Here is a 23,473-nt window from a genome sequence, read left to right as displayed (position 1 = left end):
TAAACGGCTGTGGATCATTCAGGTAACAACACAGTACTAAGAATCAAGTGAAAGTAAACTTTTGAACGGGGTAATTTTTTATAAATTCAATTACTATTTTCTCTTGTGGACTAAATGTAAACTTCATTTATGTAAAACGTCTTATTCAGGTCAGTACTAAATAAAAAAAAAAATAACACAAATTTTGTATGATCCCTCTTATTTTGGTAAAATAATTAACATTTTGCAGATTCTGCAAGGTTGTATGTACATTTTTGATCTCAACTGTACTTCATATGAGTGCCACATTCTCAACCTCCATAGTCAAAACACATAATATGTTTTCTTTAATACATATATTTACCATTTTCAACTGACTTCTATTAAAACACAATTATTAGTAGCTTTTATGGTCGTAATTTTAATACATAAATTTAAGACAATTTAAAAAAGCATCTAATCATACTCATTGTCTTGTACTTACATTGCACAATGAAAACTCTTTCTACCATGAGAGCAACTGAAGCGTCAAGTACCACCAAATAGAAAGCAGGTTTCTGCAAGTCTGCTACCACACTTGTCGAGAGCAAGCAGGATGAAATGAGTAAAGAGCCGTTTGCAGAAGAACCGTTCTTGCATTTTAAAACAGATGGATAGAATGTAGGAATGAAACAATCCAAGGCTTCTGAGTAGGGCTGGGCGATATGGCAAAAAACTAATCTCGATAATTTTTTCCCATATTGAACGATGACGATATATATTTCGATATAAGCTGTTGATGTTGCTAGCTTTAAAATAGTATCCCAATAATGACTAAAGCCACAAAAATTAAAGGATTCATTAAATTAAATTATTAAGTATAGTTTATTAACAAAAATCAGATTACATGTTTGGCCTTAAAAATTAAAATAACTTACTAAAATAAATGAAAAAAGTTGTTAAAATTGTGACAGAGTATGGTAAATGAGAGTAAATGTACAAAATGTGAACATAAAATTGTAAAAACATTATTTGTAACACATTTATTTATTTATTTATTATTTGTTATTATTAACACAATTGTTTATTTTCTCTATTATAGATTGAGCTATTTAAATTAGAGGCAACCACTGCATTTTGAAACAATCTACGGTATAAATATCAAAAAATTACGACACAGCTCTTTCTTAATCGTATAAAGTGCAGACAATTCAGCCAGAATCAAAGTAGGCTACTCTCTCATTATTCAAAGTGCAAATAGAGACGGAATATTTCAAGCATGATACAGAGCTATAGACATACACAACCTATTATAGTCTACATGCAGATAACAGCCTAGATATGTCATGTAGCCTAATTTGCGCGCATTGCGGAGTCACTCTCTAAACAAGGGGGATTTAAATTGCTTTTGAATGCGCGTGCGTTTTTTGCTTTCGGTTTCAGTTTTAACAATCGCGCCAAACTCCTAGCTGAGGTGAGTCACTTTTCAGATAGTCAAACCACTTACGGAATTCGTGCTACCTTTTTTGTCGACAACTTCAACATCTTTGGATAATAACTCGAGGTTAGTTTCTCTTTCGTCGCTGCTTCCACTCTCTTTTTTTTGTCGTCCTGGTGTAAGTTTGCTTCGCGAAGTGCTGTAGAAAATGAACTTTGTACTTTGACGTGCACACGCACGCTGCACGCTGATTGGCCGCTGTCGCATGTTTCTGCTGTATGATTGGCTCTTAGATTAATCCATATCGAGCAAAAAATGTCTAGAGCTTATCATCGTTATTAACATAAATTTTATCGCGATTCGATATTATATCGTTTATCGGCCCAGCCCTACTTCTGAGACACATTTTTTTTTAATTGAATCTTGAAATGTGGTTCCAATGGCACGGAAGCAAAAGGAAGAACCATAAAAAAGAGATATATATTTAGAGAATGTTAATTCAGAACAATAATTGCAAAAAATAGCTTTTAGTGGAAACGCAACATGAAATATATTTACTTCCAAAGCTAATTTAGCCAATTCAGTGTTTGTCTGCAAGTACACATGTCAAATCTTTCTCAACTAATTTTGATATGATATGCAATTAATTGGTTTTGAATGAATTGTTAAAATTGAATTTGACAGCTCAACATTTTTATATACTAAATTCATGTGTACGGTTTAGTTTTTTTGGTTTTGATAAGTATCAAAACATCATTGTAAGTTTCACAGCAGTTTTTTTTTCATGCAGGAAAAGGGTTGGATGGGTTTGTGGGTATACTGATTGAAGACAATGAGCTTTGAATGTCGAGAAGCAGGATATGATTTAATACACATTGTTTACTGCCTGCCAGCATTTTGCTGTTGTATCTGAACTCCCTTCCTACTAATAAAAAATACAACATAGCAAACATATGAATAAATCTTAAGTAAACATTGTTGCAGAGGGAGAAGATACAACTGCAAACAACACCAGAAATGGGCGGCTTGCCACAGAATTAAAGAGAAAAAGACAGATAAGCATGGATCCAGCGTGCAACACCGGTGCTAGCCAAGCACACAGACACGGACACACACACACACACACACACACACACACATATTCACACAAGACTCTCGTCTACTCTTACCTTCAGGATATAAGACATCCTCTAAAGAAGCAGAAAATGGAGAGAGAATGAAGATGTGTATGAGAATAAAAGAACAGCCTGATAGGAGTATGATGGAAAGATCAGAGAGGTGAACATTAATTGTTGCAGAGAAGATTTCACATGCATTTCTTGAGCCGTAGAGCGTTGCTAACACCCTTGGCATAATCTTGTAGAGATGCCATGCACATTAATAAGATGTTTGAGTGGGCTTATCTGCAGCGCAAAGACCACTAAACATTCCACTTAAATCTGAGATAACATCAACACCTCCACCGCAACTTGTGGTAAAGACGATGAAGTTGGCTGCTGGTTGAAAAACTTTACAGAGTAGCTGTGTATGCATCGGTTTCCTGTTAGGACCACCAAGAATGCACAGAGGGTAAATTACGCTCCCACTCAAGATCTCTTATGACTGTTTTCCAGAAAGCGTACCTCTTTATAACCTAGCGCAGCGGAGGGTTTGAGGGGAGGCGCCGGTCTCAGACAGCTTAAGGACCATGGCTTGGTGGATTTGGGGGGTTCGAGAGGACCTCGGTTAGCCACAGCAGTACCGAAACTGTGCAAGTGGTGGGACGACGTGCCAGTCATGGTTGTAGGCTTACCCTCAACGCTCTGCTTATGCAAAATACATAAGAAAATAAAGATTTACTTGCAGACGGTCATCATACTGAGAAAGAAGAGGTAAATGAAAAAAAAAAAAAAAGGTGTTACCTTCAATATTGTTCCGACTGGACTCCCTTCCTTGGTGTAAGCATGAAGATGCTCTAACCAATCCAGCTGCTCCTGTGCACTGCTGCAGAACACCATGGTGCGATCTATCGTCCCCCCTAAGAAGCACATACAAAACATCATCAGCAAAATGGAAGACATAACAAGACAACAAAAAAGTAAGATTTAAAGACATAGTTCACCCAAAAATGAAAATGATCATTTATTCATCCTTGTGTTGTTCAAAACCTTCTGTTTTAAAGGTGACATATCATGAAAATCTGACTTTATCCGCGTTTAAAGAAGTAGTTCACTTCCAGAAAATTAAAAAAAATTACAGATAATGTACTCACTGCATTGTCATCAACGATGTTTGTGTCTTTTTTTTCTTTAGTTGTGAAGAAATAATGTTTTTTGAGGAAAACATTTTATGATTTCTCTCCATATAGTGGACTTCTATGGTGCCCACAAGTTTGAACTTCCTAAATGCAGTTTAAATGCAGCTTCAAATCTCATGAAACTATCAATTTCTATACATATATATACAAAAAAAAAAAACTATACTTTTTAACCTGAAATGGTCATCTTGTCTAGCCATGTGCATGTGTACTCTGTGTTTTCCGGTTCAAGGCAGTTAGGGTATGTTGAAAAACTCACATCTCATTTTGTCCTCCAACTTCAAAATCGTCCTACATAACTGCAGAAGTACCGACCCAGTGTTTACAAAGTGAATGTGCAAAGAAGGTCAAACGCCTTTACAAAAATATGGTAAAACAGTGATGTAGAACAATTTTAGAGGAGAAAATGAGATGGGAGTTTTTCGACATACCCTAACTGTATTGACCTGGATTACACACAGTACGCATGCGCCTGGCAGAACTAGAGAAGACGACCAAGTTAGATTAAAAAGTTTAGAAATTTTTGAAGCTGCATTTAAACTGCATTTTGAAAGTTTAAACTCAAAGTCACCATAGAAGTCCAATATATGGAGAAATAACATTACAACATGAACTACTTCTTTACGTGCTATAATCGGGTCAGAGGTGTATCTACCAACCCAGAAAACGTGAAAAAGGCCTGTGATTGGCTACAATTTTCAATGCTTCAAAAACATGTTGTAAATACACATCCTTCATATATTTTAAACTGTATTTTCTGTATGAATGTTATCCTTTTATTGTGAAGCACCTTGGTCAGCATTAATGTTGTTTTAAGGTGCTATATAAATAAAAATTCCTTGACATTGAGATATATTAGAGATTTACAACATGTTTTTGAAGCCATGATCATTGTAGCCAGTCATAGACATATCTGTTAAGCATGTTGTGAACACAATGGCCAACCAGAGGAGTTTAAGAATCCACTCTACAGTGCTAAAAATGCAAGGGGAAATGCTGGTATTGAAATTTTTTACATTTCACTACCAACTATACAGTTTGTGGTCAAAAGTTTTTGGCTGCATTTATTCGTTTAAAAATACAATAAAAACATAATATTGTGAAAAATTATTAGAAATTAAAATAACTATTTTCCATTCAAATATAATTTAAAATGCAAATTATTCCTGTGATGACAAAGCTACAGTGCCTTGCAAAAGTATTCAAACCCCTTCATTTTTTCCCCCACATTTTGTTTTGTTGCAGCATTATGTTAAACTGCTTTAAATTAGTTTTTCCCCGACATCAATTTACACTCATAATATACATACACCATAATAATGACAAAGCAAAAAATAGATTTGCAAATTTTACATTATTTATTAAAAATAAAACACTGAAATAAGTACATTGCATAAGTATTCATACCCTTAAATCAGTTCACAGTTGAAGCACCTTTACAGCCTCAAGTCTTTTTGGGTATGATGTGACATCTGCATTTGGCAATTATCTGCCATTCTTTGCCTCACCTTTTCACCTCTCAAGCTCTGTCAGCTTGGATGGGGGCTGGCAGACATTTTCTAGAGTCCTAGTTGTTCCAATCGTCTTCCATCATGGATAATGGAGGCTACATGCTTCTGTCAACCTTCAATGCAGCAGATTTTTTTCTAAACTCTTCCCTAGATCATTGCCTTAACGCAAGTCTGTCACTGAGCTCTACAGGCAGTTATCTTGACCTCAGGACTTGGTTTTTGCTCTGATATGCATTTTCAGCTGTTAGACCTTTTCTGAGAGGTGTGTGCCTTTCTAAATCATACTCATTCAAATGAATTTGCCACAGTTTAACTCCACTCGAAGTGTAGTAACATCTAGAAGCAATATGAATGCTCCTGAGCTAAATTTCGAGTGTCCCAGAAATATGAATACTTATGCAACATGATCTTTTAAGTTTTTTATTTCTAATAAATTTGCTAAGTTGTTACAAACCTGTTTTGTGCTTTGTCATTATGGTGTATGAGATGTAGATTGATGTGGGAAAAAAAAAGTAATTTAAAGCAGTTTAACAATGCTGCAACAAAACAAAATGTGAAAAAATGAAGGGTATATGAATATGAATACCTTTGCAAGGCTCTGTACATTTTAAGCATCATTACTCCAGTCTTTAGTGACACATGATCTTTCAGAAATCATTATAATATGCTGATTTGTTGATTAAGAGCTTTTGTAACATTACAAATGATTTACTAGCCCATTTTACCAATTTAATGCATCTTTGCTGAAAAAGTATTATTTTTCTCCACACACACTGAACTGACTAGAAACTTTTGAAATGTAGCACAAGTCATTATTAACAGAAAATATTCCCCAGCACTGCAGTCAGACCAGTAAATTAATATAAGCTTCACAAAAGAATCAATGGATGTACCGTTTATGATAGAATCACTGAATAGAGTGATTTAGTCAGTTTCTCAGAAAAAGCTTTCAAATGGCTTCAGATAACTTGGAATATAGCGTCCAAGTCACATGAATCACTTTTACAATGTATTATTTTGTCCTTTCTGGATCTTGGCAGATGTTGTCATTAAGAACTGCATGCACCTGCATGAAAAGTCTCCAAAATTCATTACTCTGTGTTCCACAGGGTAAAAGAATGACATGAAAGCAAGCAAGTAACCATTTTCATTTTTGGGTGAACTATGCCTTTAATAAATCAACTGCACATGTTCTCCACTTATGTTAAACTCTCCTGCTGCTGTAAAAACAGGTCAAGATACTGCCAGAATTTAAAAAAAATAAAACACTCAAAAACAAACCTGTGATTTCAAAAGCATAAAGGCCTGTCTCTGCATCCTCCGGCTGTTTGGTTACAGTGGTTCCAGTCAGTGGTAGACGTCCCTATGAGACAAATGTGTGACACGGATGAGAGCACAGAGGCTGACACTTTTTCATAAATAACACATGCTTATTGTCATGTACCTAGATGAACATTAGAAAAAAAATTTAATAAAAAACTCACCTGGTAAATAAAACCACTCATTCTTGGGCTGGCAGACAGCATGACAACCACATTGGGAAACAGCATTAAGTATCGCTCTTCCTTTTCCTAAAAAAAAAAAAAAACAGCACAGATGCATGTTATATTAAATTCAATAGCTCTGCAGAAATTATATTAAAAATGTTCATGGCACAGATGCAGGTGTATGGCAATACAGCACACCCTTACAAACACAAACATCAAATGTCTCCACTAACACACGGTTTTGGATTGGTGCACAGATTTTTTTTTTTTGCTACATTGATTACTCATGATCAACAAACATCGTACCTTATTTCTAGCAAACCAAGATAAATTTCAGCTAAGCAAAAGAGAAAAAGAGAAAGGGAATACATTGAACAGAAATGGCGGGAAATCACTCGGAATGAATTCAGTAATATAATACCTTCATCAACCTACTATTTTTCCTTCAGTTAACCCCCTTCTGATGTTATTAGGGACTCTATCAGCCCCTCACACCACACTATTTCCATCAACAAGGTCACCAGATTCAAAGCGGGCTGAGGTTCGAGTTAAAAACACATTCAGTGACCACAAATGCAAAACTTCGCAGGGGGATTTGAGCTGTTGACAAACATTTTCCATTCGTTTGCCAACACAAGTCACAAAAACAAAAACAAAAATAATTTGTGGTTCTGGCCATTGTTTTTAAAAAGCGCTGATCTTAAACTTATTTTGCACAACATTTCAATTAATCATGATAGAATAATCACTCCAGCCATGTAACATACTATTTCAACACTGTGACAAATTCTACCATGCATTTTGCACAAAAAAAGAGTGATATAACCACGCAGATGTGAAAGCAAGATATCAAGCCGAGTTTAGTTGCCACACTGTTACTTCCTGGTTCTCACCCTCCTCCTCACCTCATTCGAGCTGCTCTGGACATGGACCTGTGACATGTAGAGCACCTGACCCAGTGACTTCATGCTGTCGCCCTCCCAGCCCCGCACTGGCTCTGACAAGATCTGCAACTCCAGGACTTTTCTTTTTCGCAGATCTTGACACTGAGTCTGAAATACACAAACAAATCAATTGAGCGAAACAAGAATTAGACACATTTAATGTGTTGATGTGCATTTCACAGTATGAGTCAGTGTTAAGACAATCCTATGACACACGATGATTTGAAACAATACTGTATTATACTTAAGAATCGAGACTGATTCATACCAAGTCTAAAATGGGTTACCACCTGCGATTAAATGTCACTAAAGTATAAAACATTTACAAAATATTCATAACTATCTGAAAAATGTCCCGATAATTGTTTGACATTTAGAACACATACACTACCAGTCAAAAGTTTTTGAACTGTAAGATTTTTAATGCTTTTTAAAAAAGTCTCATCTGCTCACCAAGCCTGCATTACTTGATACAAGGTATAGCAAAAAAGAGTAAATATTTGAAATATTTCTAATGTTTAAAATAACCACCTTTTATTTGCATATATTTTAAAATGTAATCTGTGATTTTAAAGCTGAATTTTTTGCACCATTACTCCGGTCACATGATCCCTCAGAAAGAACATTCGGATTTGCTGTTTAAAAAACATTATTATTGTTGAAAACAGCTGAGCAGAATTTTTTCAGGTTTCTTTGATGAATAGAAAGTTCAGAAGAACAGCATTTATCTGAAATAGAAATCTTTTGTAATTATAAATGTCTTTATCATCACTTTTTGATCAAATTAGAGCATGCTTGCTAAATAAAAGAATTAATTTCTCTGCTTTTGAATGGTATAGTGTATAATGTTACAAAAGCTTTTTATTTAAGATCAATTCTAATCTTTGGATCTGCCTATTCATCAAAGAATCTGCTTTTAAATATTGATAATAATAATTATAATAATAAAAATGTTTCTTGAACAGCAAATCAGCATATTAAAATGATTTCTGAAGGATCATGTTACACTAAAGACTGGAGTAATGATGCTGAAAATTCAGCTTTGATCACAGGAATAAATTACATTTTAAAATATATTCAAAAATAAAGCAGTTATTTTAAATAGTAAAAATAAATCACAATATTACTGCCTTTGCTGTATTTTGGATTAAATAATGCAGGCTCGGTGAGCAGAAGAGACTTCTTTAAACATGACAAATGTTACTGTTCAAAAAATTCTGTTCAAAAGTTTGGGGTTGGAGGGTGGGGGGTGGGGGTCGGGTTTCGCAACTTCTGTAAGAAATCCCTGAACAACTATTTGTATGTTTTCAATTTTGGAAAATGATAAATAAAGTTGTAAAAAAAAAAAAAAAAAGTTTGGGGTTGGTATGATTTGTTTTTTTGAAAGTCTCTTATTTATTTAATTAAAAAAAAAAAAAACGTAAAATTCTGAAATATTATTACAATGTTTTTCATTTATTCCTGTGAATTTTTAGCATCATTACACTTCAGTGTCTTCAGTGTCACATGATCTTTCAGAAAGAAGATGCTGATGTGCTGCTGAAGAAACCATTTTTATCATTTTAAATTATCAGCTGAAAACAGCTGTACTGTTTATACCATTATACTTTTTATATTATTTATTTGAAGCAGCTGAATAAAAGTATTAATTCTTAAAAAGAAAAGATACAAATAAGGACAGGAATACTGTATATATATAAAATCTTGCTGTGCATGTTTTAGTGCTTAATTGTCAGGCATTAATAGTCTCTAACAAGCATCTAACGCATTAACTACAAGCTTTAATGTCAAATTTAATATCAAATGACTGTAACGCTAAAATAGGTATATTCAAAAACATGTTCGCTAACACACAATAACCTGGAAAACGAAACGTTCCTTTCGGAGTGGGAGGTCACTTCTCCATATTTCCAGGCATTGCATTCATGTTCCTAAATGTTGCTTACTTACCAAAGCGGTTTACAATAAAGTGCGCAAATCATCACAATGGCAAATGCCAATATAGGTAACTGAACAAAAAACATAGGTAAAGGGGGAAGACCAAGTCTACATGACACCTCCACTAGTGAGATCTAAACTATAAAGATGGGACTCTCCCTTACCTGTCAGAAAAAACAAAGAAACAAATGAAACTGTTCCACAGAACACAACGAGTAAAGAAATCACCTACTACTATAATTTTCTTTGCAGAGACATTTGACCTGAGAAGCTATTGTATATGGAATGACTCATCTTTCCTCAGCCTTTTTATGTTAAAGAGACACTCGTGCAAAACCTTAACCTTTAACATTTCATGTAACAGCAAAATCTCCTCCAACCTGTGCAGTGCTGTGAACCTGCTGTGCGGTTTTAAGGGAATTAGAAAGAAAAGACTCAAAATGTTTTGCACCATGACAGGAAACCTCTGACAGTGGTCAAAACTGAGAAGTCATAGTCAAATGGATTTTATAGAAAGCTGCAGATGTCAGACAAGCTGCACCAAGATTAAATGGCAAATATGACAGGTAACTGAGACATACCACAAGATTTTTAAATGCAGCTGTTGCTTTGAGAATGTCACTGTAATCTGGATGCGCTTCCTACAAGAAGAGAAAAGAAAAGAAAGAATACGTAAATATTATAACTCTTGAAAAGACTCACGGGACATTCATGGCCTTAGCAGCTTACAGTTACCTCCACATGTCGCTCAAGCTCCTGCAGGAGGGTGGGGTACTTGTCGAGCCTCATGAAGGGTCTGCTCAAGCTGGTGGTCAGGGTTAGGATACCAGGAGCACTGGCACCTTGACTCTCCATGAACTTGTCCAGCTCTTCACTGTTGAGGAAAATGCAAAGCATTTTTTGATTTCTTGGCCTTTTATATTTAGTTCTGATCAGCACACATCGGTGTCATCAATGTTGGAAAAAAGTCCCTTCATTTTAAATTATTTGTTTTATTTTAAGAATTGTTTCAAATTAGTAGTCACAGCAATACGTCTGATACTTAATACGTCTGATATTCAATGTCCTACAATTAAAATGTGGATTGAACTTACAATTGAGAGTGTATCATATGAAAAAATGTTAGCCAAATTGAATTCAAGATGTGGACATATGGGAGAATTTTGTTCAGATTGTGGTTTCAAAGGATGACTGACAATAGATTCATGTTTAGATTGTGACTTGCTTACCCAATTGTGCTCTACAGTGTTATCTCTGTTTGGTTATTACTCCGTGATCACCATTGTTGTGCCTTTTTTTTTTCTTTCTGTTATTATTATTATTATTATTATTATTATTATTATCATCATCATTTATTTATTTATTTTTTGTTTGTTTTGTACATAATACATTTACTTAGCTATTGTTGGATTTTTGTACTTGTATGTTACGTATAAGAAAACCAATAAAAAAACTTAATTTACAAAAAAAAAAAAGAGAATTGTTTAAAATTCATCAGACCTTGGGTCCGTTCTTCGTACCTCGCTTACTACATCCAAGATCAAATGACACATCCAAGATCAAATCATCGCGCTAACTATGAGCTCGCTATTCCGGTTCTCCGAACGCACCTGTTGTTGATGATTAGTATAGCTGGATGAAGTTATTTGAGATCACTGGGTGGCTTAAAAGGGGGTACGTATCGATAGTAGAAACATTGATGGGCAACGCTTTGATTGGTCGGCGAACATGACGAAGGAGCACGCTCAGTATTTTTCTGCAGCAGAGCAAGAACTCTTGATTGAGGGATTTCAGGAGTTTCAGAGTTTATTTAAAACGCAAGGGAACACTGCAAAGGCTGGAAAAGCAAGGAGAGAGGGCTGGCAAAAAGTAGTGAACACATTAAATGCGTTAATGCTGCCCATGTTACATGTTTTTTCCTTGATATGTTATTTTATTTATATTTTTATTTTTTTATACACTACCGTTCAAAAGTTTGGGGTCAGTAAGACTTGTAATAGTCTTTAAAGAAGTCTCTTATACTCATCAAGGCTGCATTTATTTGATTAAAAATACAGAAAAAACAGTAATATTGCAAAATGTTTTTACAATATAAAATAATGTTTTTTTTTTATTATTATTTTAACATACTTTAAAATAGAATTTATTCCTGTGATGAAAGGCTGAATTTTTATCAGCTGTTACTCCAGTCTTAAGTGTCACATGATCCTTCAGAAATCATTCTAATATGCTGATTTATTATTAGAATGATCAATGTTGGATAATATCAACAGTTGTGCTGCCAAATATTTTTTGGAACCTGTGATATATATATAAAAATTTTTAAATTTAATTTAAATTTAAATTATTTATTATTAATTTTTAATAATTTTTTAATTATTAACTTAATACATCCTTGGTGAATAAAAGTATTAATTTCTTAAAAAAACAAACAAAAAAACAATAAAAATGTACTGACCCCAAACTTTTGAACGGTAGTATATATATATATATATATATATATATATATATATATATATATATATATACACTTTCTTGCAAGATACTTTTTTTTCCCCACGTGAGTCAGTCCGCGTCAGTCGTGCTCTTTAACCAATCAGATGTGACTTCGCCATTTCAACCAATCATAACCCGCCAGGAGCGCAGCCTAAATCCTGTTTACATGAAATAAACCTGCTCCAGAGCAGGTTTAAGCTTGCGCACCTGTTGCTATGACAGCAAGTCCCGGATGAGCTTCGAAGAACCGAGCGATCCAAGATCACGCAAAATCGTCAACAATCAAATCCAGCTAACTTAGTTAGCGAGGTACGAAGAACGGACCCCTTATCACAGAAATATATAAATATCAATATACACCAGTGGCATTTCCTATGATGAGGAAAGGGAGGCAGTGCCTGCTCGAAACACTCATTGGCGCCTCCAAGGGGTGGCCACCCCTAAAATGACACTGGCCACCCCAACCAGAAAGAGTGGAGTTTTTTTAGAATTATAATTTTATTTTATAAGTTAACACGGACGTTGACAAACACAATATTAAAAGTAAATTTAATAAACTTGCATGATGTGTAGGCTACTAGAGAATACGCTCTCAACCCCTCCCCCTCTTCACATGAGTTGCGGCGACTTCGCGCACTCACAAGCGCAGCCGCACCGCGAAGCATACATAAATAGTTCAGTTTGCAATGGCAAAGTGATTATATTTCGTTTCGTTATTATATTAAGTTAATTTAGAAAAGCGGTTGGAGCATTTTTTGTTCGTTAAATGTACGTTTTTGATTTTCAAAACGACCAGCGAGTAGATCATAGCCTATGTTTGATCAATTTAGCTTCTCAAATGACCACGACTTGCCTGAAATAAAATCTTTAGATATTAAACAGTTCAAGCATATTATATATGTTAGTTTAAACGTTTAACCTATATAAATGTGCGCTGTTAGACCCATACCCAATCGTTTTGTGGAAAGTCAAAGCTAAAGCGGGCTTACAGGACTTGGAGGCAGCGATCACTTGCACTGGAAACAACTTAAAATATGGCATAATTTTTGCTCATAAAGGTAAGAGTAATATATGATTCGGAGCTGTGAAGGGTCTACGTTTATTTGTGTGCACTCACAATATCAACAAAACCTTGTGAGTTTATAATATAAAAAAGAAAACATACAGGATGCGCTTCTGCCGTCTTGGTCTTGAACAGGAGCGTTTCACAATGATGAACCGAAACCGAAAACAAAATCTTTAATTAGGTTATGAAATCCTTAAAGACATAATTCTTTAATTCGAGTCTAATGAGGAAATGGCGTGTCAGGATCGTCAGATTTTTTTTTTTTTTTTTTAATATTTCCTTACTATTTCCCCCAACACATTCATGGTAATTACTTTTGCCGGTGCTTTGGCTACTGCGCGTGCATGATCGCGCAACTCTTCAAACTGCGCTGAAGGCACGCTCGATGCTGCCCATCGGGTTTGGGCTACACTTGTATTAAGCTTGTGTCTATTTTGATGAATATGCAGATTAAACATCTATGCTTTATTTTTTTTTATTTTTTTTATCTCATTTGAAATTAATTTGCACTCCATATAAACATGATACTTCTTGCAGTTGAATTGCAAAGCGACGATTTTACTATTTCGCTCTATAAAGAGAATAACACTGAAGTTTTGAAGCCTATAACTTATACCAGAAATAACGGTAAAGCCAAAAATTATTGTCTTCAGTTAGACTTAGGCATGCCAAAAAAAAAAATAAAAAAATAATTGTTTTGTGCCACCCTAACATTTTTACTGGCCCCTTTCGGCCACCCTATGAAAAAAATCCTGAGGGCGCCACTGGAAACACTGGATTAAAAAAAAAAATCATAATACAAAAAAAACAACAACGCCGATATCACAAAATAAAGTGTATAAATCACTTTTTTGAACATTGTCCAACAGCGACACCAGCAGGTAAAGTTACAGCGGCAGTCCATTGCGATATGATTGGATATGACTGGGTGTGCTCAGCTGTGATTGGTTCATGCGATAAATCCCGCCTCTTGTGTTCTGCGTGTTCGCGAATCAGTTTAAATGAACAATTTAATGCCGTTATTGGGAAGACTAATTTAACAACGTAAGTAACGAACTCACACAAGTCAAAATAAGACTTAAAATGTTATAAAAACATTATCTGAGAGAGTTTTTAGTGAGTAATTTGCTTGAAATTTAAAGTAAAGCTCTGTATCTACTGAGCTTTGATGAATGATGATCCTAAAAATCTAAAAGTATACCTCAACAGTAGTTCACAAAAGTTCACACTTAAACATTATAATAGTCATATCTGGCTTTAATAAACAAAATAATGATTACATTGTTGATGGAAAATATAAAATATTATTTCTTTCTTTTTTTTTCCTTTTCAGATGGTGTTTGATTTAAAACTATTTGGCATCAGTAAGATCTTCTATTCAGCAAGGAATTCCCACACTATTTTCACATAAATAATCAAATCAAGCAACTCTATTTAACCTTTTTCAACATCGTAACACTAAGAAATATTTCTTGAGCACTAAATCAGCATTACAATGCTTTCTGAAGGATCTTGAAACACTGAGGACTGTAGTAAAGATGCTGAAAATTCGGCTTTGCCATCACAGGAATAAATTACATTTTAAATTATATTACAATAGAAAACATTCAGTCATTTTAAACTGTAATAATACTTCACAATATTAGTGTTTGCACTGTATTTTTGTTTAAAAACTGTAGCCTTGGTTAGCATAAGAACAAAAACATTCAAAAAATCTTACCGACCCCAAACTGTTGTATAAATAAATGGATACTAAAAAGTATTTTAAACATTTTAGGTACACTTTAAAATGTTTGCCTCTGCATAATATTAAATATATGTTAAAACAATAATAAAAACTCTGAGGCAATCATTTCAACAATGCTTTCTCATATAACCATAACAATAGCAAATGTTTTGGTGAAGGTGACAGAACGGGTGTGAATGCTGAGATGCTGAATTGTGATAAACTAAAGTTAGACGAAAGATGAATCATCTGAACGCATGCCTTGAATACACGATCGAACAAGTGGAAAAATGCTGCAACAATTCTGCAGGGTGATATGCAAGTGAGCAAACACAATCAAAAGTGTGTTCTTCTGCCTCCATCAGCATAACCACAGCTATAGATATCCTGTTGGGTTAGTGCTATTTCCTGTGTGTATGAGGCATGCCTTTTCACTCTCTCCTTCTGTCGTGGAGCATTGAGGTGGAAGGAGAAAACTAACAGAAACCCTTGTTGTAGTTCATCAAACAGGAAGTGTGTAAAATGTGGCTCAGACATTTCTGAATACCTGTGAAGTTTTCTAGTACAAACCAAAAAAAAAAAATTCTTAAAATGGAAATAGGGCAGTGGTGTTATATGTAAAGGCAAAAGGGAGATTTGTTTGTTTAGTCACTCAGCTCAGTGAGACATAAGAGATTAAAAGGTTGGTAGTGACACCTGGTGGCTCATCTTTATGTTACAAGAAGCAAACACATACTGACACACACAAAAAATTGTCACTAGTGGCAAACAAATATTTAGTAAGCTTTGTGCTGCTTTGTACCACAATTCAGACTTTACACCAGATTTTACATTTTGTGACATGCTTTTTTCAAAACTAATTGACCCCTTTACCCCACTTCAACCCTTAAAGGAGAAGTTCACCTCCAGAACAATAATTTACATATAATATACTCACTGCCTTGTCATCCAAGATGTTTATGTCTTTCTTTCTTCAGTCATAAAGAAATTTTTTTTTTTTTTTTTGAGGAAAATTTCATTAGATTCTCCATATAGTGGACTTCTATGGTGCCCTGAGTTTAAACTTCCAAAATGCAGTTTTAAAGCAGCTTCAAACTATCCCAAATGTGGCCGAGGAAGAAGGGTCTTATCTAGTAAAACAATCAGTTTTTTTATTATTACAATTTATATACTTTTTAACCTAATGTGCATGAGTAGTCTGTGCATCACTGGTTCAAGACAGTTAGGGTAGGTCGAAAAACTCAGATCTCATTTTCTCCCTCGGCTTAAAAAAATCATTTTATCATCGCTGCAGATGTACAGCTAGGATCGTTTAGCGCTGCATTTGGGATTGTTTGAAGCTGCATTTAAACTGCATTTTGAAAGTTCAAACTCGGGGCACCATAGAACTCCACTATATGGAGAAAATTCCTAAAATGTTTCTCAAAAAAACATAATTTCTTTACCACTAAAGAAAGAAAGACATGAACATTTTGGATGACAAGGGGGTGAGTAAATTATCTGTGAATTTTTGTTCTGGAGGTGAACTTTCTCTTTTAATATTCAAAATAATGTGTGATATTGTGATAACACTTCTAAGATTCTGATTGTTAACATTAGATAACCACTGTACATTACTTAAACTAATGAAAAATACTGTTGAATGCGGGCTGTTGAATGCTTGAATCCGATTAGCTGATGAACAAGGTGTGCAATTATTTTCAGGGAAACGCACCGCTAAAGTTGTGACCACATTACATGTCTATATCACTTCGCCAAATGATTTCAGTTATTTCAAAGGTCCTTTCAACTTAAAACAGCAGAAGAACCAAAATCCACAATGAAGCTGACCAAGAAAATAAATATAGTAAACAATAGGATTAAAACATAATTTTTTCCCTATGTTTTTACCACAAAACAATGTTTTATTTTTATGTACGGAAAGCACACAACACCCGCTCTCTCTCTTTTACAAATGTACACACATACAGTACTAATACACACTCATACTCACCCACACGGAAACATACAAGCGCACAGAAACATTGGCAGTTGGCAGTGCTGAGCTGGTGATTTTATTAGTAAAAGAGTTTAACACCTTTAAAGCTACATGTCATTACTCACTAATAACGGCACTATTCTTGAAGATGATGAACTTGAAGTTTCGCTATTAGTAGAAACGCTGCTGCCAATACTGTCAAAAAATGCACAAACTCTTCACTCTGCACAGACCTCTCTCTGTGTCTATTAACGGCATTAATAATTGTGTCTGCTATCAACGGCTCAAACGTCCGTTACTATGTCTAAAATTACATGTAGCAACAGAGGTGTTAAATGAGGTGTATGAAAATGAATCCTACTCACAAGACATTTGAACAATATTTGAGGTCTGGTAACCGTAATCGTCAATTATTCCTTACTTATTGTTAATATCAAAATTTTCTAATGCATAATTAAAATCAAAAGCAGTATCCGTTAACATTATTTAAGGGACCTAAGCTAGCATGAACAGTAGTATTTTTATTAAAGGGATAGTTCACCCAAAAATGAAAATTGGATGTTTATTTGCTTACCCCCAGGGTATCCAAGATGTAGGTGACTTTGTTTCTTCAGTAGAACACAAACAAAGATTTTTAACTTGAACCATTGCAGTCTGTTAGTCATATAATGGCAGTCAATGAGATTTGCTTTGAGAGTCAAAAAAAACATAGACAAAACCAAATTAAACCCTGCCGCCGTGAGGTCTAAACACACGAAACAATTGGTCTGTGCAAGAAACTGAACAGTATTCATCATTTTTATGATGTATGCATTATTTTTTTACCTCTGATCCAATGTTTAACTGTGACAAAGAGCAAGCAACCATAAGTTGATCAGGCTCAAAAGTTGGGAGTCGGTGAAAAGTCAACACTCCCGGATGAGTTTGCACAAGCAAATTTAATATTTTAGTTTTTAATCGATTGCAACAATCAGGATAAGCATAAGTAATTACCATTTTGAGTAGCTGGCACACCCACCTTTCTGTGGGAAAAAAGTTGTAAACAATTATACAAGTACATGCGTGACAGATCGCTTCTGTGCATGCGTCTACTATGCCAGAGCATGATATAAATACTGTTCAGTTTCTTGCACAGACTAATTGTTTTGTGTGTTAAGACCTCAATGTGTCGTCTCGAGCCACAGGGTTTATTTGGTTTTGTCTGTGTATGTTTTTTTGACTCTCAAAGCTGTGGATCCCATTGACTGCCATTATATGACTGACAGACTGCAACGGTTTGAGTTAAAAATCTTTGTGTTCTACTGAAGAAACAAAGTGACCTATATCTTGGATACCCTGGGGGTAAGCAGACAAACAACCCATTTTTTTTTTACTGGGTGAACTATTTCTTTAACTAATGTAACAAGGAAAATAAATAATGTATGTGTTATTGATAGTATTAGTATGAATTAACCAATGTTAAATAATGGAACCTTATTGTAAACTAGTGTTGTCAAAAATATCGATATTTCGATAAATATCGATACTGAAATATCTGAACGATACCAATACTAATTTCCTGAAGTATCGATACTACTAGCTGAGCTGTCACTTTCACTTCTCTATAAAGGCACATTGTTTAATAAAGCAACAGGAGTGCTATCTGGAAATATTTTGGATATGAAGCAAATGAACATGGAAAGCCGAAGTACACAAACAAGCCAATATGTAAGAGTTGCTACAGAGCAGTGCTAACAAAAGGCGCTAACAAGCACCTGAAAGACACCCGGATCTATATGTGACCCTGGACCACAAAACCAGTCTTAAGTCGCTGGGGTTTATTTGTAGCAATAGCCAAAAATACATTGTATGGGTCAAAATTATAGATTTTTCTTTTATGCCAAAAAACATTAGGAAATTAAGTAAAGATCATGTTCTATGAAGATTTTTTATAAAATTCCTACTGTAAATATATCAAAATTTATTTTTTGATTAGTAATATGCATTGTTAAGAACTAGGGCTGCAACAACTAATCGATAAAATCGATTATTATCGACAATGAAATTCGTCGACAACGATTCTCATTATCGATTAGTCGGGTCCGCCCACAGTGCACGTGCACTTCACATGATCACGTCAAATTACAGCACTGAATGAAGCATGTCTATAGACATAATGCATCTAAGAAGAGTGGAGGAAACAGACTGAGATGCTGCAGGAGAGATATGAGATCTGAGATGCCCAAAACATGAGAATTCTTTATTTTAAACTATCTCTATTTTGAAGCTGATAATGGCTTGCCCTGTGAGGCGTTTTGACAGATCCGTTCACATGCTCGTATGAAAACGTTTAGTTTACGGTCATATCCTTATCTATAAATGTCACAAATTCACACAAGCATTTCCATTTATGCATAAAAGTGCATCCTGGCAGTCTGTGTTAAGTTTAAATCTTTACTGAATGAGCGTCAGACAGCCGGAACAAAGAACACAGACAGGGAGACACTTAATACGGAGTCAGCGCAAAAACATTCATGTCAGCAGCTGAATGTTACATTTAGATTTAAATACAATATGTAGTGCACGTATTTATGAAGGGTAGGAACTATAGGCTGGGGCTGTGATGGTGGCAGATTTTTACCAACTACGGTGGTGCGGTGTTTATATATAAAGAAATGAGCCTTAAACATTATTAACAAACGAGCGTGTTTAGCAACTCCGTCGTTGAAGAAGCAACCTACAAAACGCTAAAATAAATCAACGAAATAAAACATTTAAATAAGAAAGTAGCCTAAATAAGAGTTAAATAGGCTATCAAACAAACATTCTTTGCAAAAAACAACCTCGACAGCTGATCAGAATTACTGGCCCGATTCCGACTGGAACCTCTCTTTATCTTCCCCATTGCGCAGCTGCTGTTTTTAATAACAAGGTAATTACATTTATTTTCGTTTCTTTAGTTTATAAAGTTAATTTAGAAATATATTTGGAACACATTTTATTTGTGAAATTCAAGTTTTTGTTTTTTAAAGTAACGAAGCGCCCAGCGGCCGACATATGAATTTAGCCTTCTCAAATCATCACGATTTAAATTAAAATCCTTAGATATATATATAAAAAACTGAAAGCATATCACAAATATTAGTTTAATCGTTTAACTTAGATAAATGTGTAGGCCCTATAGGCACACATCTAATCGTTTGTGCGCAGAGTGAAAGCTTTACAGGACATGAAGGTGCAAGCGCCATGTGAAACTTCATTTTTGCTCATAAATGTAAGAGTAATACATTTACTTTAAATTATTAAATTATTAAATTATTACTGCACTACTTTAAAACGAAATAATTCAAATCGAAAACAAAACTATTTTATTAGATAGGCCTAATCCATAAAGATGCATTTAGGCTTTAAAAGCGCGTCCAGTGAGCAGACCTTTGCGACACTCACTCAGAAAATACTAGTTTATTAATATATAATTTGAATATCTCCTTAATTTTCCCCCGCCACATTCATGGTAATTACTTTAGCTGGGGCTTTGCGGCCAGTTTAATCTTACTGCGTGCATCTGAACGTGGAACTCTGCTGAAGGCACTTGCGCTCGCTGCTGTAGGCGGGACACTAAACACCGACACGGCAGAATCAATAGCAGAAACACTGTATTTTATGCTTGTTAGTGTGTTTTTCTTCAGATATTTGTCTTTTCTCTTTATTACGACAGGTGAATTGTTGTAAATTGTTAAGCACTGTGTTTTCATAGCATTCAGAATGTGGAATAGTGTGATTTAAAAAATAAATAAATAATTGACATTTTTAAGCCAACTAATCGATTAATCGAAAAATTAGTCGGCAAACTAATCGATTATCAAAATAATCGTTAGTTGCAGCCCTATTAAGAACTTAATTTGGACAACTTTAAAGGTGATTTTCTCAGTATTTTGATTTTTTTGCACCCTCAGATTCCAGATTTTCAAATAGATGTATCTCGGCCAAATATTGTCCTATCCTAACAAACCATACATCAATAGAAAGCTTATTTATTGAGCTTTCATATGATGTATAAATCTCAGTTTTGTCAAATTTAACCTTATGACTGGTTTTGTGGTCCAGGGTCACATATAAAGAATTTTGAGAGGTTGGTAACTGTTTTCATTTTTAGATTACTGAATCATTAAATAAGATTGCCTAGTATTGTTGCTGATACAATGTTCTATCCAGTGAGCAACTGAGCATTGTTTTCGCGTGTGATGCACGCACGTTTGCATGCATGGATCGGTGTTTATGTGAATCCGGCATTAAAATCCGTTCATCAAATAATGTTAACGTATTAACCAGCATTTATGAACGATGGGCAATGCATTTGTTACAGTATATTTTAATCTTTGATAACGGTAGGTAATTAAAATTCAATGCATCATGTTAGCTCTGGTCCAATAAAAATATTAACAGATAGAACTTTGGATTTTAATTAGTTCATGTATTAGTAAACTATAGTTTAAATTAACTTTTAACTAAGATTAATAAATGTTTTGGAAGTATTTTTCATTGTTCATTCATGTTAACTAATGTTAACAAATATCTATTACCATTAACTTAAGTTCTAAGATTAGTTAGATTAATTTTAAAAGTGTGGTCTAAAAAGAAAAAAAAAAGTTTATAACCTGCACTACCAGTTGTATTTGAACAGCAAAGAAAGTAAGAAGCAAACTCAAATGAAGCTAAGAACAGGGCTGTAGCAGTGTACATATACACATATCTCATTGTCATGTTCTAGACTTGTTATAGTTATCTTTAAATTAAAAAAAGAAGCTTACCCCCTTAATATTGTGGTAGTTTTTTTTTTTCCTCTGTGGTATCGAAAATGGTATCGAATATCGATATTTTTCAAGGTATTGTATCGAAGTTACAAATTCCAGTATCGTGACAACACTATTGTAAACTGTTACCAATATTAATTTTAACAGTTGTACAGAAAGCTGATAAAATATGGTAAATGGAAGCTTAACAATACTTGGTTCAAACATGCTTGAGTTTCATATTTTAAGTGGTGTGTTTGATGTGTGTTGTGTTGATCAATGTCTATATGCAAATTATATGCAGTCTTAAGACCTAAATTAAACAGCTCAATTCATTTGGACCACTTTCACGGTGTATTTTTGTAGTTTTTGTGGAATGAGCTGTTAACACACTTAATTTGTGTTTTCAAAGATTAATGAAGGTCTTATGGGGTTTGTTACTGACCTGTGATCAGTCAGCACACAGACTGCAGAAGGATGGCTGGAGCAGTAGGACAAGTAAAGCGTTCTGATCTGACACATCAGGTTCAGGTAACAGCCACCAATCCGCTGCTGGCCCTCTGGCATCCTGCAAAGAAAAAATACACAGATCAGCCCTGATATATTTTATGACTTTTAATAAATTTTATTTGATGTTAACTAGTTACATGTAATGACATTACTTAATTACATAATAAATATAACTATAATCCATTACAGTTACCAAGTAAAATGTTAATTACAAAAGGGGTTACATCTGAGCATTGTCACACAAACAAACACACACATACATATTTAACTGATTTCTTTCCCAAATTACACTGACTGCTCTCTCATTGAAACCAATGTTTGAGGAGTTTAGGACACAAGCTTATTCGATAACCATTTTATTTCCTATTTGGGTTTATGTATATGCTTTATATTTTAAGATTAACTGTTGTTTTCCAAAGCATTGTTAGATGATAGTGTTTTCTCTTGGTTTTTTAAAAAACAGTGTCACAGCTGTTTAACTATTTATGTTATGATTTTAAATCTGTATTTAAGGTTAAAAGAGGTGCTAAAGTCTGATTTCGTGGTGAATTTAATTCAAGTGATCAAGGAAAATCTGATATCTGTAATCTGTATCTAGTACTACTGTAAGGTTAACTCTGCCTGGTTTAAATGTTTAGAAATGATTAACAGTTGAAAACATTCATTAGAAATTTTGAAAAACAATCAAAAATGCAATCAGTTACATTGCTTTAATAAAGTAACTAAAATTGATACACTACTTATTACATTTTACATACATAACATATGTACATAAATACATAACCTTCCCAACACTGCAAATAACGGGTTTTGAAAAGGAATAGCCCAGATATGGACATGTTACAAACATGTGGCACAAAGCCACCACCAGATGGCACTTAGATAAGAGCATGACTTTCATAGAAAAAAAGACAAACAGGCAATAAATTGAGTATATGAAAACTGAAATAAAAACACTGAAATGCTTACTTGGAGCACTCCTCTAAAGCAAGACACAGCCCCTGTTGGAACGAGAGGATGTCCTCTAAATTTCCATTCAGACTGGAGCAGTCCGCACTAGACAGCCTGCAGAGAGAGCCGACAGAAGAGTCATTATGCGCACGGGTTTTCATTGACCGACCCAGCTCCCCAAAATGTCAATCGGCTTTTAAATCAAAGGCTCCCTAATGCCATGGTAACATCTGTGTTTTCTCTTACTTGTCACTGGCCTGTAGAGGGCGCAGGTAGCAGCCCAGTACCGTCTGCAGCTCTTTGATAAACTCTCTCTCATGCTCCGAGATGTCTTGCACCACCTGAAAAACAAACCCAGCATTCAAATAAGAACCTAAAATTCCTTTACATGTCCTTTTTGGA

At 34.6% G+C, this 23,473-nt stretch overlaps 1 protein-coding gene across 3 annotated transcripts in view; it reads right to left on the bottom strand.

Annotated features, from left to right (window-relative positions):
- Positions 1 to 23,473, bottom strand: part of arhgef6 (Rac/Cdc42 guanine nucleotide exchange factor (GEF) 6) — a 50,661-nt gene that overhangs the window by 8,958 nt on the left and 18,230 nt on the right. For all 3 annotated transcript variants that reach the window (XM_073820039.1, XM_073820040.1, XM_073820041.1), the window contains exons 7-17: positions 23,318 to 23,412; positions 23,090 to 23,185; positions 22,056 to 22,178; positions 10,308 to 10,446; positions 10,154 to 10,213; positions 7,596 to 7,742; positions 6,688 to 6,774; positions 6,485 to 6,566; positions 3,298 to 3,413; positions 3,019 to 3,198; positions 2,566 to 2,586 (exon numbers count right to left, since the gene is read on the bottom strand). In XM_073820039.1, coding sequence (XP_073676140.1) covers positions 2,566 to 2,586; positions 3,019 to 3,198; positions 3,298 to 3,413; positions 6,485 to 6,566; positions 6,688 to 6,774; positions 7,596 to 7,742; positions 10,154 to 10,213; positions 10,308 to 10,446; positions 22,056 to 22,178; positions 23,090 to 23,185; positions 23,318 to 23,412 — 1,146 coding nt within the window. The remainder of the gene's footprint in view (positions 1 to 2,565; positions 2,587 to 3,018; positions 3,199 to 3,297; positions 3,414 to 6,484; positions 6,567 to 6,687; positions 6,775 to 7,595; positions 7,743 to 10,153; positions 10,214 to 10,307; positions 10,447 to 22,055; positions 22,179 to 23,089; positions 23,186 to 23,317; positions 23,413 to 23,473) is intronic.

This window comes from Garra rufa, chromosome 16, assembly GCF_049309525.1.
Source record: "Garra rufa chromosome 16, GarRuf1.0, whole genome shotgun sequence".
Classification (NCBI taxonomy): domain Eukaryota; kingdom Metazoa; phylum Chordata; class Actinopteri; order Cypriniformes; family Cyprinidae; genus Garra; species Garra rufa.
The sequence above is the reverse complement of the archived record's forward strand: the minus strand, read 5'-3'. Positions and strand labels throughout refer to the sequence as shown.